Below are 18,645 nucleotides of genomic sequence, written 5' to 3' on the forward strand. Positions count from 1 at the left end.
GCACTCACCCAAGTGGGGGTAGTAATTTTTACCTACCTGCTATCCAACGCTTTCCCTACTGTTGCACTCACTGGAGTAGGAATAGTCATTTTTACCCTCCCGCTATCCAACGCTTTTCCTACTGTTGCACTCACTGAAGTGGGAATAGTAATTTTTACCCTCCCACTATCCAATTCTTTCCCTACTGTTGCACTCACTGGAGTGGGAATAGTACATTTTACCCTCCTGCTATCCTATGCAAAAAATATTGAATATTTTTTTTATTAATATTAAGTTAATATATATATATGTATTAAAAATTAAAAATGCGGAGGGGAGGAGCCAAGCAGGCATCCGAAATGGCCGCATAGTCACTCGGCTCCGCGAGCCCTTTTGCCCCACATGTCTATCCTGCTGAATATCCTGACCCACGGAGGCATACTTTGATAAAGGAAAGAAAATGAGCACCTACCGTTTGCTTCCGGAGCTCCTGCGTGCCGCCGATCATGGGAATTATCCCCGACTGCTTTGCGGCCCACACGATGGTAAGACCGGGGCATTGATTAGGCGGGGCCTCCGGCCACAGCTGCAGCACCAACGGCCGTTGATGGCGGCGGGGAGCCTGCCGGTGGGAGCCGATGATATGAAGGACTGCTGCCAGCGGTGAAAACCCGAGCCGCTTGACGGGGACCCTTGAAGGGCAGTGTGGTGGCGCGGGATCGGAGGGGGCGCTTGACTCCTGCCCCCTCCCTAAATTTTGTTGCCCAGGCATAACCAAGGATTGCCCCCGACATAGGCGGGCGACTCCCGGGGCCCGGCGGGACTTTAGCCTTTTGGTGGCTCTCCTTTCTGGACCCTGCCCCACAGTTCATTTGCCCTGGGGACGCATCCCGCGGTGCCCTCACAGTAAGGCCTGGTCCCTGAATATGGTGAAGAGGGACGGGCCGACTGGATTAAGATGGCGGCTGGTGCCCTTCTCCATGGCTCAAGTCGGGCGGCTGTTGCAAGGATGGAGCCGGGATGTTCACACCCTGGGACGTGTTGGCTGCCCTAACAGTTTTGCACGAGACCATTGATTGCCATGTCCGAGACCTGGGTGCAAGGATGGACGCCATTGCTGTTTCGCCATATATGGAGGCCACGGTCCTTTTCCAGGGGCCGGCTATGAACTTGCTGCTGTCTCCATGGAGGAGGTTTCGGATCCTCGGGGGCACCTTGGGCCGCTTGAAGACCGGGCTCCCGTGCCCATGCGGACCGTCTTCATTGCTCGTATGGCTGTATCCTTGGTACACATGTCCGGCTGGCAGCTGGGGTTGGAGCGCTGTTTTCCTCCTTGGACTGGCCTGGCTGTGTCGCGGCGGTGGCCGGACTGTTTGACTCTCCTCTCCTGGATGATGTTATTATTTGCCAGCTTTGGGAGGTTCATGGGACCGGCGTTGTTGTTGCCTGATCTTTGCTATCTATATTTGGATGGATTTGGATTACTATGCTCTTTTATGGCTTCGCCCCGTCCGGGCCCGTCCATTCTGTTTGGACCCTCAAGACTGTGCTTCACATTGATTAATGAGAGGACTTCGGGCGGTATTACTGCCAGACAGGGTCAGGGATGAGGTGGCCTACAATCTATTTGCTTTATTACTGACTGACGGTGCTGTGGGTATCTTCGATCGATATTTCATTGTTCTTGTGCTCGGGATTTGTTATTCTTCCTTATAGTATTGTTTCCTTTTTGGGATTTCCGTAGTGTAGGGGTGAAGGGCGGGGCCGGGCGGCGCAATGAGGGCCCTCCTCCGCTTATTTTCTCTTCTTTTCTTTCTTTTCCATATCTTTCTATATTTCGGGTTCTATTAGGGCGACAGGCACGTGGCTGGGGGGTAGGCCATGGCCTTCTGTGGGTGTGCAGGGTGGGGGGGTTGCGGGATGGGTGTTAGATTAATATTTGTTTCTATGGCCCTTTAGTCTTTCTTCTCTTTTAGTGCCGTCGTCGCCAATGTTCCTTGCGGTGTGTTTGGAGTTGAGGGGCGGGTTTTAGACTCGTTACACGATGGGGTTGTGCTTCCACTTCTTCTGTTATGTATATTTGATCCCCTGGTGCCCCCCGTATTGCTACTGTTCCGAATATCCTGATTCGCACACTATCGCAGGACTGGGTGCGACTGTGCGGCACTTCTTCTTAGTTCTTTATTTGAAAATGAACCTTTTAAATCCTGATTCAAGCTGTTGTGTCCGCTTCCAAACTATGTACTGTTATTGTATTATCCTGGTCTCCGAACTGTTACAACTATGCGTATTGCTTGGTTCACCAAAAAAAGAAAAAAAAATTAAAAATGCATGTTTATTTTTTTTAACTTACAATAATTATTCAATACCTTTAAAGTTAGTATTGTTAAGTATGTTTTAGTTAATTATAGTTATTATTTGATTAACTTTGCATTACTTTTAAGACATTTAAAAAATTCGATATTTTAACAAACTATAATATTTACAACGATATTTTGGATTCGATATGTTTGTACTTACCTGTTTGTAGATAGGAATTCGATATACTGTTAGTCAATATTTTGTCACCAATATTTTTGTGGGTCAATATTTAGCTCCTCGATATTATGTCAGTGATTGGCTACAGGCCTTCTCCACCTGCCGCACAAGCTTCCATTGAAAAATGGATGCTTGTGACCGGCATATGAGCGGTTGCAGCTTAATTCTGCGGCCGGAACTGCCAACCTAAGGTCGGGCAGTTCCAAGCCGCAATGTCCGCCTGAAGTCATAATGAGGCCCACTGTGTCTTCAAACAATGAAACCTGTCTGAATCCAGAGCTAAACTTTGTAGTGGCATTTTATATAACATTTTAGTTACTACAAACCAAGTAGTTATTCATATCAAAACCATAAACGCTTATACCAAACAGACATTAATTGTGAAAGGTCCATAAATCAGCAATCAAATGATAACATAGTTGTCATCATTTTATTTTATCGAAGATGCATTTCCAAAGTCCAGTAAAAAAGACCTTTAAGAACAAAAAGGTGCTCTTGTCATAAAGAAAATGGTGTACCTGAATGTGAAGAAGCGATGTTTGAAATAACCAGAACTGATTCTGACACACCATCTTTGATTGTGTTAGCAGCACTTATATTGACAGGAACTCCATTGTGAGTCCAACTGACAGAAGTTGAGTTGGATCTGGTTCTGCATGTCAGCGTCAATGTTTCACCTTGATAAAGTATGCCTGGAGATAGTGTTAAATTTGTTTTACCTACAAATTAAGGAAAAAACATATCCTATTAGAACAAAAGATATGCCCCATCAAGGAATGAACATAGTGGACATAAATCACAGAGCAAAAGGCTAATATTTAGGACATCATTACTATGTCGAGCGGAGAGCCTCCGCCTGACCCCGTCTCAGATTTGGGACCATGCGTCTTAGATCGTCAGTTTTGACCACCAGATTACTATGCGACCGAACACTGTTCAGTCAGATTCCCATTGTTTCCTATGGTAGCTTGTGTTATGCGCGAGAGCTGGTCGTAACACAGGCTCCGATGGGGAAATGAGGTGTGTGTGTGGAAAGCCCTGCACCCTGTGGCAGGCACCCCATGGTGCCTTCCACACAGTGCAGGGTTTCACAGGGGGATACCTTAGTTACTCCCTCTGCCCCAACCGTAGGCCGCGGGGGCAAAGGGGCCGTCACTTTCCGATAGCCTTTCTGTGTCGGACAGACCAACGCTGAAAGTCTGTTGGAAACCTACATCATAATCCCAACGGCGTAAATGCCGTCGATAGGGGGTTGCGGTGCGGTTCTGACCAAAAGGAATACTTCACGAGTTGGTTGGAACCGAGTCGGAATGATCGCCCAGTTTACGCTCTGACCGTCAAATCGGGCGGTTGGACTGTAAACCGACAAAGTCAGTTGGAAGGGCTTCAACACAGTCGTGAAGATTCTGACTGCCGGTCTGAGGCTTTCCGTCAGACATTGTAATGAGCCCCTTAATTCTATGATTAAATTGATTACTGTCATCCTAGAGAATTACAGAAATGTCCAAAACTTAACTCTCATGGCGAGGCTCATTGTATTTTTTAAAATGTTTTTTTTTTTTTGTTCTTTAACATAAAAAAATGTGTATCTTTGCCTTATGGCTCTGTCATTTTTGACAGAGTCATACGGCAAAGTTATGATACAATAGCAGGAACCATATAGAAGGCACTCACTGTCATGGTCTGACCACCGGTCTGACGGATATTTCTGAATTTGGTAGGCAGGACCTATTAGAAATGGGGGTATCTGGTTGGCAATGGTTTGCACTCAGGATGAGGGAGTTACACTCTTGAAACAACCCCTTGCTCACCCCTTTGGTAGCTTGGCATAAGCAGCCAGGTTTATCTAAGAGGCAGGGTGTAAAGCATTTGCACATAACCAACAGTATTACAGCGGAGACACTACAAAGAGACACCACACCCATTTAGAAAAATATCCAATATTTTTATAGATCTAAAACAAGCCCAAAATGATAGAAATCCACCATACAGTTCTCAGAAATCTTCAATAATGAAAAACGTGAAATACAGTTCTTTGAATTTGATAGATTCATCTTTGGGCTATCACGGCGTCATGAACAACAAATCCAAACAGTTCTGGGTCACTGTGGCGTCGTGGGCCAGCTAGGGTGTCGGGAAGACCCACAAAACTGTAGCTTTATAAATGAAGGGTGCCAGTAACCTCTAGATGAGCCCCAAAGAGCCGGCGTCCACAGGCGTCGGATCAGGAGGTCGGTGCAGGAGTCGTCTGGCCCTTAAAGTCACATGTGTTCCAGGTTGAACTCCTTGCGGTTAAAGTAGGGAGCGCTGGCGGGCATCGGGGCTGCGGTGTGAAGTGCAGCGGTGCCCTAAGGTCGCAGTGCAGAAAGCAGCTCAGTGACGGTCGTCCAGTGGCTTCAGTGAGACCAGGGCTGCGGTGCAAAGTGATACAGTGCTCGTCGCAGAGCTGTCAGGTCACGGTGCAAGCAGCGTCATTGTCATCGTTGCTGAAGCTCTGTCGTCCGCTGACAAACTGAAGTCGATGGCGCCGGCATCAGTAGGCCAAGGCAGTGGTGTGGAATGAAGACGGTGCATCATGTAACTTACAAGCGGTGCCCTCGAACCACGGTGCAAGCAGTGGTATCAATGTCGGCATGGAGCAGCATCGTCGGGGATGTCAAGGCGATGGAGTGAAGAGAGGTGGTGCGTAATGCGGTGCCTACAAATCACGGTGCAAGAAGCAGCTCAGTGGCAACATTAAGTGGCGTGATCGATGAGACCAGGGTTGCAGTTCAACATGTGGCTGTGCCCTCTGCAGTGACAGTGGTGTCGGCAGTGGTGTCATAGATGCATTAGGTTGCTTTTTCTTCTGTTGTGGCACAAAGCACACAGTCACCTGTGTTGATGGCAAAAGAACTTGAAGACTTTGGTTTTCCTGAGACTTCTGAACAGGGAGCAACCTCTACCTCAAGCCCTTGGAGAAACTCACATAAATATAATGCAGAAGGTTCAGTCCAGTCCTTTCACTGCCCAAGAAAGAAGCAGTCACTACAGGCCAACACAGCAAATCACACAACAAAGTGGTAGTCCCTCCATACAGCATCTCCAGCTCTTCTCCTTGGCAGTCTTCTTGGTTCCAAAAGAGTTCTAAAGTTCTGGGGTCTGGGCCCTAGTATTTGTACTACAAAATCCTTTACTCTCTGGTGGCAGAGATCCCTGTGCCCAGCCAGAGCCAGTTCTGTCCTCTCATTGTAGCTCCCCAGAAGGAGGCAGAGACAGCATTTTCTCTGGCAGACCAGGCCCATTCAGGTGTGAAAGGAATCTCCTCCCCCTACTACAAATGCAGACAGGGCCTATTCAGGTGCTAGTGAAAACTCCTCCCACTACTCTGAATGAGGCCCAGGTCTATTCAGCCTAGCCTTGACTCATCCAGACTCTTTGGGGCCACTGCACATCCCCATCTCCTGTCACTCCAAAGCGAGACAGTCAATGCATATCCTAGCAGAGGCACACTGGATGGCTTAGCAAGAAAAAACCTACTTTCTAAAAGGGGTATTTTCAAACACAGAATATAAAAATCACCCTCTCTAAAGGATGCATTTAACATTCTGAGTTCAGGCATACTAACCATTATTTTCCTACCTTGCTCCCAGGGGTAAATATTTTTATAAGATGTTAGAAGCAAACTCTCCATTCTATCCTATAGGAACAAGTTGCCTTGCAATAGTGAAAAACGAAATTGGCAGTATTTCACACACACCAGGGCATGTCCTACCTTTCACATACTCTCCACCCTGCCCACAGGGTAACTTGGGCCTACCTTAGGGGTGACTCACATGTAAGAAAAGGGAAGGTTAGGGACTTTGGTTCCCAATCAACTAATGTGTTGTTTTATTTATTGAATGCTGACTCTATGTATATTTTATTCTGACTGCGGTTTTTATATTGTGATGGCTTTTAATAACTTGAAAAAATAAAAATCGTATCTATCTTTCCATCTCCTTTGGTGCCGATTTTGTCTACAGACTATAATACAGTGTGTAAACAGAATTTTTCAGTTAAGCGCTTCAGACATACATTTCCAATGCTTAATCACATTATAGGAGCTGGGACAGGTCAGCACTAATGCCTGAACGGTCTCCTCTATGACAGGATACCTGTGTGCAGATACCAGACTGAGATGGTCAGTGGTCCCACTGGCTCATCCTACTCACGTTCACCCACTTGTGTGCACATGCACACATGCACCCAACCATGCCTCTTACTTTAGCCTCGCTACAGCATGCCTTGTTATTAAATGCAGACACTGGTGGTTCATCTGAACAGAGTTTACAGTGAGTGAGACACAGGGAGATTCCCTCACACTAAAGGTTCAAAGACTGGGCAGTTTAAAAGCAAAAAAACTCAGGAGTTTAATTTGGTCAGAAACCATTTGTCTACACATACCATGTTTCTGGATTATTTTGGGTGCATCATTGCTGGTGCAACTTTATAGCCATCATTGTTTGCATGTAAAAAGCACTTTGATTTAGTTGCTGTCCTAGGTGAATCCCAACTATTTTATTGTGCAATTTGTAAAACAAATTCCACATGAGCATTCAAATCTTATTTTTCATAACAACGCAAAACTCTCTTTATGTATTTAATAATAGAAACCTGTAGCTTGGAACACTCTTTTCAGTTTAGAACTCTTATAATATAACAGGCCGGGAGCAAAGTCATGGTTTAAATGCAAGAAATGATTACTTTATACATTTAACATTACAAAAGCAACTTATAAAACAGGTTTTGAACATTTTTGCACAGGAGTATTGTGGGAATAAAAGGATCAAAGATTCAATTATAAACTTAAGTGAAGCTATATATGCAGCCATCCACCCGATGCAGAGACATATCACTTTCATTCACAAAAAAAACATAAAGCAACAGAGGTGTTCTTTCTTACATATATTCAAATAGATTGTATTCCATCAAATGCCATTGGATCTTTTGACCAAATACAAAGGGGAATAATACGTTTTACATAAACTGATGCAATCAAGGGACAGCAATTGGTCTATACAGAGGTGTGATGTAGCAGGTCAGCTCTCCTGCCATCCGAGGACCCAGATATACACGCACTACATCCTCTGGCCAGGCGTGCACATAGGCTTTAAATAAAGGGGAGTGAACCGCTTGGGCTTCAGTCTGAGACCCAGATAGTGTGTAAGTGGGGGTCTCATTAGGGATCCGGAAGCGGGGCCTACACATTTGGGACATCAGCATACTACACCCACCCCAGCATCACACTGGCGACGAGAGCTGAACATTCCCACGCTCACCCCACCAACATATATCTGGAAGACGGTGTAGTGCAGTAAAACGGACCCGCACCAGCGGCCTCCAATATTGCTGTGTGAAGTGCTACGGCAACACGGAATGGAGTGCAAACGTCGATGCAGCCAGAAGGACCATTACTGCAGATGGTGCCTTCTCTCTTCCAGGCTGACAGAGGATGGATGAGGCAGCGGAATCGACTACTGGACCGGCACCCAGTGGTACAAGAGGCACCCTTACAGAGACTTGTAAGAGCCATGGTGAATGAAGACTGCGATGAGTGATGAATAAGCCCGACCCACTGCTCCTAGAAACACGCGAACACAGGCTGTTTCCAACACACTGAGGAGCCCGCACAAAACCTAGCGCGCACCACACATGGCCAGCTCTGCCTTATCCAAGCCCACAAAAAGGAATCAAGCAGTGGCACCTGCAAACAGAAACTGGAAAAAAACAGGAGAGAGGAAAAAGAAACAAGAGAGAAACCAAGCAGTAACATCTGCATCCCAACAAAGACGGGAGAGGATTAAAATGAACAAAACAAAAAGAGGCACATAGAGACTGGGACCAATACCACTATCAGTGACATCACAAAAGGTAGAACAGAAGACCACACAAGACAAGGTAGACCCCAAACCCAGACAACATGGCAGACGAAGCACAGACTCAACAGCCAACTCCCAGACAACACACCCTCACAGGGGTGCTGCTGCCATTCAGCGAGCTAGCAGACCCAGCATCTGCATCTCCAAAATGGAATCTATGGATTGGGCGGCTTGAAAATTGCCACAACGGAGACCGACGGCGCTGTCAGGAGGTCACTACTCCTCCACACATCTACAGGACACTGGACCAGCCACATACTATGATACAGCAGTCAGGGCAATCAATGCCATTTCGACCTTCTGCTAATTCCTGCCTTCGAAAGGTTCAAACTTCGCCAAGCCAACCAGCAGGAAGGAAAGTCCATTGATACATTCTATGTGAGATTACGTGAACTAGCAAGCACCTGCACGGAAGTCGACCAACTTAAGGAAATTTATGCCCAATTGATCCAAGGATGCAGAAACAAAACCTTGCAGAGCCTAATCTTGCACCAATCAAACATCAGCCTTGACGCCATCCTGATGCAGGCGTGGTCACATGACCTGTCGGCAACTAGGGTCAATGTAATGGACCTGGCCATCACACAAACTCCAGAGATAAGCCACCAAGCATCAACAACGAATAGGCTGATGCCATTTGGGCCGAATGCAGGGGAGACATGACCAAAGGAAGAATGACCCAGCAGACCAAGCAAAAATGCAGATATTGTGGCCTCAAAGAACACCTAATCAGTAATTGCCCGGCACAGGTTTGCACCTCTTCCAACTGCAGAATTCAAAACCACTTCGCCTCAGTTTGGAGAAAGAAGCTCAGTAACAAAGGCCCTGGAGACAACTGAACACCATGGAAGATGGTATGCCAATTGTCTCTCACAAACATGACACGGCCCAACGAAGTGAAACTCCAGAGAAGATGGAGCTACCACCCGGAGGACTCATCCTAGAAAGCAGAAGAAGAAGAGAAATTTCAAATGTCCTTCACAAGAGAGCTGAAGCACCGTCAGAGGTGACAACTCATCTGCACTGTTCAAGTGGCAAGATCAGAAGTACAAGCCATCATTGACACTGGAGCGTCGGTCAAAGTGATGGGGGTGCAGCAATACAACCGTCTCATACGCCAGGATCTTTGCTTATGGGAGGCAGACACCTCTACTTCTCTGTGGATGGATGACAGTACCTGTATGATCCCAGGATCAGGAGCTAACAACAACATTTCACATCATTGACCAGGAAGCGGACACATTGATTGGAAGCCACACAGCAGAGGACCTCTGCCTGGTATCTTTCACCCAGAGATTGAAATCACACCAAGTGGTTGACTTGTTGGACCAGTTCCCAGAGTTGTTCCGAGGGCCCGGTGTCTTAAGTACCTCCCTAATGAAGCCACACATCTATCCTTCAGTTGCATCTGTGGCTCTTAGGCATCACCAAATTCTGTTCCATCTACAGCTACTGGTGGAGAAGGAACTCGAGACACTCAAGGACCAGGACGTGATTGAAAAAGTGTTGGGGCCTACACCTTGGGTTTCCCCAATGCTGATTGCTGAGAAAGCCAAACAACCGGGGAAGATCCATCTGTGTACTGACATGCTGCTCCTCAACCACACCATTAAACGGGAGCAGCATATCCCCTTCACCATGGACACGCTAATAGCTGATGTCAATGGCTACTGCTAGTTCGCATAAGTGGACCTTAATGCTGTGTACCACCAACTACTACTCGTGGAAGAAAAGCCAGTACATCACGGCATTCAGTACTCACCTAGGACTACACCAATACAAGTGCCTAAATATCAGCATGTCCTCAGCCGCAGAAGTATTTTAGAATGTCATAAGGGAAACCTTGTCTGGCCTGCCAGGCATCTTGAATATCAGCAATGACATACTGCTACCGAACACCACAGACTCCAAAAAGTCACTCCCAAATATCTCATAGAACATAGAGTGGCGCTGCACAAAGACAAGTGCTCTCTCTTCCAACCCTCCATGAAATTCTTTGGATATGATTTCAACCAACAAGGGATACAAGTTGATCCTCATAAGTCACAAGAGATCAAGCAGGCGCGAGCACCCACTACCGTCCCAGAAGCGAGGAGAATCTTAGGAATGGCCACGTATTGCGGGAGGCTCATCCCAGACCTGGCAACTCTCGCTGAAACTTTGAGGTCCCTCATGAAGGCAGATGCAAAATGGGCTTGGAGCCAACAGTAACAAGGCGCTTTCCAGAAAATAAAAAACGCTCTTTTTGACCACACCACACTTGTCTACTACGATCCTGATAAACACACCAAGTTGTTGGTTGACACTAGTCCAGTAGGACTAGGAGCGATACTAGCTCAAGAACAAGACCCAGGTTGGTGTGTTACATTAGCATTCGCTAGCAAGGCATTGACACCTATGGAGATGCGATGCACTCAAATCAAGCGGGAAGCCATTGTGATCAATTGGTCCTGTGGGCATTTCCATTTATACTTGAGAAGCCACCCTTTTAAAGTGATCACAGACCACCAGCCCCTTGTGCTCCTCTTCCAAGGGCCAACTCCTCATCCCCCCCACACATCAAGAGGTGGGCCATCCAATTGCAGCACTATCAGATGGAGGTTGCGTACCATCCAGGATCAAAAAACCCAGCCGACATCCTTTCTTGTCACCCGGTACTTTCCAACACTCAAACAGCCCAGACAGGCTAGAGGAACATATCAGAATGGTCTCTGATGCGGCTAACCCCAGTGCCTTGTGGCTAGAAGACATCCAAGAGGACGCTGAGACAGACCCTGTCCTCACCTGAGTATGAAAAGCAGTGCAAAGTGGCACTTGGTGAGATTTTCTTCAAGATTCTAACGACTGGCCCAGTGAAGACAAAGAGAGCCTAACAAAGATAATCCCCAAAACACTAAGACACCACCTCACGCTACTAGTGCACGGAGGACACCAAGGGGTAGCGAAGTTAAAGATTACTGGAGAAGGTATGGTTTTGAGGGTTGGAAGAGAAGGCCGTAGACCTAATTCACAAATGCCCTCTTTTATTAACTGTGGGGCGCGACGGTAATCACCAAAGAACCCTGTGTGACTTCTTGGGCCAAGCTAAGCATGGATTTTGGGAGCTTCCCTGATGGATGGACCACCCTGGTCCTGATGGACAGGTATTACAAATACCCCATCGTAGAAGTGATAGACTCACCGGCTTTCGTCAATGTCACCCTGGGCCTCGAAAATTTCAGATTACCCACCAAAATCAAGAGTGACAACGGACCACCTTTCCATGGTGCGAAATTTAGAGAATTCCTCTATAGGCTCAGGATACACCTCCATTGCATTACCCCCCCAGTGGCCACAAGCCAATGGGAAGGTCGAGAGATTTATGCGAACAATGAACAAGTCACTTTAAATTGCCACCGTTGAACAAGCGGACCCAGAACACCAATTACAATAGTTCTTGAGGGAATATCGGAGCACTCCCCATTGCACGACGCAACAGGAAGCGTGGACTCTGATGTTTAATGGACATTATCAAGATATGATTCCTACGTGCCCAGGGTGGACTCCACCACCACATGACGTCCAAGGGACCCAAACATGTGTTGGGCGAAGGAATTCTCCCGCCAGTCAAACTCAGCGAGCCAGGATCCGGACACTCCCACCCAGTGATCATGTTGTCATCAAAAACCGCAAGCCAGAAGAAAACCGACAGGATCACATGGAAACAAGCTTACAACCCAGTGATAAGCCCACTCGCAGCCAGCCTCATCGGTATAATCTTTGACCCAACCCTCAGCACAGCCAGCGGCTCAAGGACTTTGTGTGTCAATTAAAGGAACTCTGACTTTTAAGACCAAGTTGGAGAGGGATATAGCAGGTCAGGGGTCCTACCATCCTAGGACCTGAATGTATACGCACTACATCTTTTTGCCAGGCGTGGCCAGCAGCTTTAAATACAGGGGAGGGAACTGCTCAAGGTTCACTCTGAGACCCAGATAGTATGTATGCGATAGTCTCATTAGGGATCCAGGAGCGGGCCTTCAAATCCGGGGCATCAGCATACTACCACCACCCCAGCATCACCTATAACACAGGCCCCCTGTACCACCTGCTGTGCAGGTGACCCCACTCCCCTACTGTCGCCAGGGCGTTCCCAACTGGTCAAAGACATTACTATTCAGCGCAAGGCCAAGAAATATCTGTTAGATATGGTAGACCGTCATCTAATTCTGCGTGGGGGAGTGCATCCTAATGCGTCACCTATCAGGGTCTAAAAAGCTTTGCCTCTAAAACAAGGACAAAGAAAGGGAAATACTAAAAAAACAAGAAAAAAGAATGAGAAAAATGGTTTACAGAAAATGATGCATTTTTTAAAAAACGACAAGAGAAAAAAGAAAACTGCCTCGACGTGGGTGTCATAATTTTAAAAGTATTTATGTTCAATGCTGGTTTTGCTACAAAAAGGAAGGATATTCTCCACTTTTTATTATTATTATTATATTTATAGGATCAATGTCCTTTAGTAGTAATGTCATCTGTTTCACTTACCAGATATAACAGGAACCAACGGTGGAGGTGAAGTTGGAAATGGGAAAGTTGTGTTTAGATTCCTCACTATATTTGCGTTTGCAACTTCAAGGCTCGACTTGGTTGGTTCATCAGCGATGATAAAGTAATTGACCTGGACACTTCCTTCCCTTGGAAAACAGTAACCATCACAATGTTAATTAACAAGAAGAATATCATATCTTTTTGAAATGTGCTAAAAAACATTTTATCCTAAATTAAAAAGGCATGGAATATTTGGAGCCAGGTGTAGTAAGATTTCGTTTGCAAAAAAACTGGTCACAAATATATGCAGAAACATTTTGTGAATAGAATTTGATTTTCAAATACGGTTTGCAAAATTTCCATTTGCAGGAGATTGACCAAGCTAATTAATATTAATGTGCCAAGTCTAAACTTTCAACCACGTTTGACTGCAAACACAGGGATGTTTGTAAAGAACAGCGGATCATCATCCAAGCTGTTTACATTCCCAAATGGAAAATATTTTTTTTTGAAGCAGGTAATACTCTCTAATAGAACTGTTGTTGCTTTACAAAAAAGGTTTTCCATTTGGTAAAACTTCAGGGGTAGCAGCCACTATTCCAGGCAGTGGTGCTAATGCCTAGTCCCCTTTGGGCTGACAGTACCATTTTCATCAGACCCCCTTCCCTTTTGCAAATCCCTTGACACCTCCTTTGAGGAGTAACCAACTGGTAAATGGATTGCAACCGCTAACCTGTGCCTCATGGCATACCAACTCTCAGGAATGAATGCCCCTTTCATGTCCCTTCCAATTGCAATTGGGATGGGTCACAATACCCATTATACAAAATGTTAAAAAATTTCAGAATTATAAAATGAATTCTCTATATCAGAAATAGGAATTTCGCAATCACAAAATCTGTGGTTTTGTGAGTCACAGTATTGCAATTTGAGAATCCTCTATTTTATCTGGTGTCAAGATCCAACATTTTGAAACTGTAAATGATGCAATTTGTTAAAAAGAATATATTTTCAGACTACATCAATATTTCTTGATTTAGATCCAAAATACTTTTTAGAAAAGGAGTGAAGACCTGACTTTCTGACCTGGCTTTTTTAAGGGGAGCACCCTGTGTTGCGCGCTAGTGCAGCAGTATAACTAGCTCCTGGGTACTCTCTCTGAGTAGGTCTTGCGTTTTTTTTTTTAATAACTTTATTCGATTCAAATGAATCATAAAATTTAGGTCAATTCAAGAAAAGCAATATACAGTTTGTAACGTTTCCTAATTAGAAAAACAATCACCCAGATGCATCAAAGTGATGTTTTGCGAGTCCTTAATAGCGAATTTTAAGGATTCGCTATTAAAGACTCGCAAAACGGGATGCATGTAGTAATCGCAATTTTTTTGAGATTCCCACTGATTCCTTATTTGCGATCCTTGTTGCACCCCTGAAATGGCAATGTTCACTGGTGTTGCGCACACACAAGTCCCAAGGACATGTGTGTGTGTGTAATATACCACTTAGAAAAATGCACTAAAGTGCATATTTCTAAGTTTTAGCTATTTACCACGATATTTGACTTTGCAGTAAATAGCGACCCCAGATTGCGAATTCGCAATCTTGGAATGGTTCATGCATTGCATTTAAGGAATCGCAAATTGCGATTCCTTAAATGCGATCGCAATTTGAGAACTCGCAATTATTTGCAAATTCTTAAATTGCGAATGCATGAACCCTTGATGCATCTCAATGCCATTTTTGCGGGCGCAAACGTACGATTTTTGCGATTCGTACCGTTTGCGCTCGCAAAAATGCTTGATGCATCTACCTGAATGTCGATAAAACTAAGCACAGAGCTACAGATAGTAACAGTTGATAATGACCTCAAATAGTTAAAACCCTCTTTGAACAGGGACGAAAGAACCTTAAAGTAGGCTTAATAAAACGGCCTCTTGGGTTTTTGTAGAGTGTGCAAAAAAGCATAAGGTGCATTGTCGCATGGACAGGGGGCAAGTCTCTCACACCAACCCCCCAGTTTCGGAAAAGTGACAAGAAAGTGCAGTGTGTTTAAACAAATTCTAGTCATTAGAAAACATGAAAGGACCTGGGTGTTAAAAGACAAATAAAATTGTTGCTGATTTAAAAGTGCACAATCCACTGTGTCACTGACTTGGTTAGACAAGCTTAAAACATTATGATATGCGTTTGTAATGCCCATTTTCATATTGGGTTGAATAGACTCCGGGTTATCATAAAAATCTTCAAGGCCTATCTTATAAAAAGTTTCTTTAACATAACGTAACCATGGGGCCACCATTGCATTGTCAAGGTTCATGCAGTCTCTTAGGATATCTCTTGAAAATAATAGGTCCTCTGAGGCCCACATTTTTCCCTAAAGAAGCAAGGGTGCAATATGAATTCTGTCAGTCACTTAGTCAATACCCATCTCAGAATGACAGAATTCAGTGGGGAACTATTGGGACAGGTAAAAGTCTGTGGGACCATATTATCAAGAAAGGGTGATACATTATTGCCATTTTAATCGGTGATAATGGGCTTGATATTATGCCCTTGTGAATTCCCATTGAAGCCCAGGTTCTGGTGTTATCCTGGGCTTCTGTGGGAATTCACAAGGGCCTATTATCAAGCCCATTATCGCCGCTTTAGCAGCAGTTTCCTGCCGATTAAAGCGGCGATAATGTATCACCCTTTCTCGATAATATGGCCCCGTTCTCTAATATTTGAATCGGTGCACTTTTATGATATCCCCATACTCCTGCCCCATAGGTGGCCAATGACAGACATTTGGTTTCATACAATGTTTTCAATTCAGCTATCAGCTTATGACCAAGTTCGCTGGTAAATCAAAAAAGCCACTTCATGGTTCTACTAGTTTGTTGTAGCCTTGTCGTAATCAAGTGGTCCCAACTTAGTTTATTATTAAAAAGGTTCCCCAAGTAAGTAAAAATTGGCACTTTGTCAATAGCAATATCATTTACTCTATATTTATGCGTTTTAGTTTTGTTTGGACCGCAGACCATAATAAAAGATTTACTGAAATTAACCTTAGGGTCCAATCCTGTCATAAACTCAGTGAATGCATTCAAACATTTTTGTAGGCTATTGGCTGTTAGGTTCATCAGGACATAGGACAATAAGGGTACCTGTTTGTCTCCTATTCTTGGAAAATCCAAGTGTTGTTTTAAAAAATGTTCTAAGCCATTAGTATACATTAAAAATAAGATGGGAGCCAATATACAGCCCTGGTGCACTCCCTCGGTTGAGGCAATTGGGTTAGACTTTTCTCCGCCTGTACCATAACGGTTTGCTACAGTAGTAGATGCGTGTAATCTGCTAAACGGTTCCTCAAATCCCATAGTGTCCATAAGTGATCACCGCTTGCCCCGACAAACCGAGTCCAAGGCAAGAAGGCCAGATGGATTGAAATACCCCTGGCCTTCATGTACTTGCCCATAATCATAGACAGGTTGAGGCACTGCTCAGTCGTTCCCCTTCCCTTCCTGAAGCCAAATTGAGTGTTCACTATAAGGCCAAAAGTATTGGCTAATGACTCCAGGCGTACAAGAATTACCCTCCCCAGTAACTTGCATGAAGCATTGATTAGAAAAAGTGGTCTGTAGCATGTAGGGTCATTTCTACTTCACTTTTTAAAAATCGGCGCCACCACTACTGTTTTCCATGATGATGAAATACGGCCCACAATTGCTGCTTTAAAAACCTTAAGTAACTGTGGGGCCCATATTTGTGGGTTGCTTTTCAATAAATCCAGGGGCACACCGTCTAGCCCTGGAGCTTTATGGGGAATACCCTTTCTCAGGGCCTCCACCGCTTAAAGAAAGTGATGCAGCAAGCTGTTGTGCAGTTTGTATGTTGATACTTATTTCATCCTCGCACTCACTTGGTGAAATGCTCTTTGGGTCAAATATATTGGAGAAGTGGGTCTCCGAAACCACCCCCGTTGTATTAGTATCCATGCTCCTTTTTTCGTTAGTAAAAAGGGGGCGATTTAGCACCTCCCAAAAGCTCCTAGAATACTTCAGGGCACTTGCTCTTTCAAGATCATCCCAGGCCTGCCTTCTCAATTCATCCTTTCTCTGCTCAATTACCATTTAATACGCCTGCCTACCTACTTTTATAATATCCCTATCTTCGGGGACACTATGTAATGACTTTTTCAAATTATTTTGCGCCGCAGAACACTCAGCATTGAACCACCTTATATCGGGGAAACTGCCTTTTCTCACTGGTCTAAGCAAATTCTTAGCCATGTCATCACAAATAATTTCCAAACTTTGTATTATTTCATCTTGCTGTGAAGTATCGGTTAAGCAGGTCATTACTTGAGTTAGATTTGTTTGAATAATAGTCTCCTTAAAATCATTATAATTTATCACATTCCATTTAAGCCTTATTCCTTGGTAGCGATGATATTTTATTAGACAATCAGAGGCCTTGCCCTTTCATGCCTCAATATGTAGGGAAATAGTAAGGGAGTTATGATCATTGGCAGGGTTATCAACAAGGTGTGAGTACCTACTAGAAATCAGCATAAAATCAATAGTGTTTACACAACCCCCCCATGAAATGTCGGATATTGCACCACTGGAGTGCTAACCAAGGTGTCAATCATACGTAGGTCATTCAAAACAAAAATAATGGAGTTTAAGGCGTTGCCCTATGGTATGTTTAAAGTGGGTCACAGGTTGATCATCAGTATCTACTGACCCACAAGCATTGCTCCCGGTATGCTGACATAAGGTGCAGTTGAAATCTCCTACCCAAATAATACACAAATTGGAGACCTTCACTGTTACCTTAACAATCTTCATGTCAAGCGAATTGATAACCACAACATTCTGTGTATCAAAATTATTGTAGTACCAATTGACTAATAATATGGGTACATTGATCAAATTAAAACACAGGATCAGCTGATAAAAATGGAGATTCAATTACTTTTTATATTCTTAGCAACTCATTCTGTACAGAAATTATGGTCGCAAGGCCTCCCTTTGCCTTCCCTGCCAATGATGGTTCAGCTTGGACAGTTAATGCATTGCATACCTTTTTTCTCAAAAATCTTGGAGGCCCATGTCACTGCCTGTCTCTCGGGGTTCATCGAGAGTTCCATCTTTCTCGAGGCCAACCAGGCCGGCTTCCGCCCTGGTCATTCTACGGAGGCTGTGATCCTGGCTGTCCTAGATACCTTGAGAGACGGAGCTGACAAGGGTACCTCCCAGGCCCTGGTTTTACTAGATCTGTCGGCCGCTTTCGACACGGTGGACCATAACATCCTCCTCCACCGTGTCGAACAGGCCGGCATCCAGGGCCTGGCGCTGGCCTGGGTGAAATCTTTCCTTATGGGGAGATCCCAGTCCCTCAGCCTAGGTACATTTAGGGCCCCTAGGGAACATCTGTCTTGTGGGGTCCCTCAGGGCTCCTCTCTATCCCCTCTTCTTTTCAATCTCTATCCTCGCCCTCTTCTCTCTTCTCTGAGGCAGTGGGACGTCCGCGTCTTCAATTACGCGGATGACCTACAACTCATTTTCTCTCTAAACTCTCCTTCTTCTATTCCTACTTTTCAGGCAGTCATGTCCCATATCTTTCAGTGGATGTGTCAGAACCAGCTGAAATTGAACCCCGGTAAGACGGAGCTCCTCCTGCCGGGTAGGAGCGCCGTCCACTGGGGTCCAGA

The 18,645-nt window shown here is 45.0% G+C and overlaps 1 protein-coding gene across 1 annotated transcript in view; it reads right to left on the bottom strand.

Annotated features, from left to right (window-relative positions):
• The window catches only part of LOC147707025 (adhesion G protein-coupled receptor F5-like), a 579,327-nt gene that overhangs the window by 479,110 nt on the left and 81,572 nt on the right, over positions 1 to 18,645 (bottom strand). The window contains exons 4-5 of the mRNA XM_086925616.1: positions 12,945 to 13,093; positions 3,036 to 3,236 (exon numbers count right to left, since the gene is read on the bottom strand). Of these exons, the coding sequence (XP_086781742.1) occupies positions 3,036 to 3,236; positions 12,945 to 13,093 (350 nt within the window). The remainder of the gene's footprint in view (positions 1 to 3,035; positions 3,237 to 12,944; positions 13,094 to 18,645) is intronic.

The sequence above is a fragment of the Lissotriton vulgaris genome, chromosome 6, assembly GCF_964263255.1.
Source record: "Lissotriton vulgaris chromosome 6, aLisVul1.2, whole genome shotgun sequence".
NCBI classification, from domain to species: domain Eukaryota; kingdom Metazoa; phylum Chordata; class Amphibia; order Caudata; family Salamandridae; genus Lissotriton; species Lissotriton vulgaris.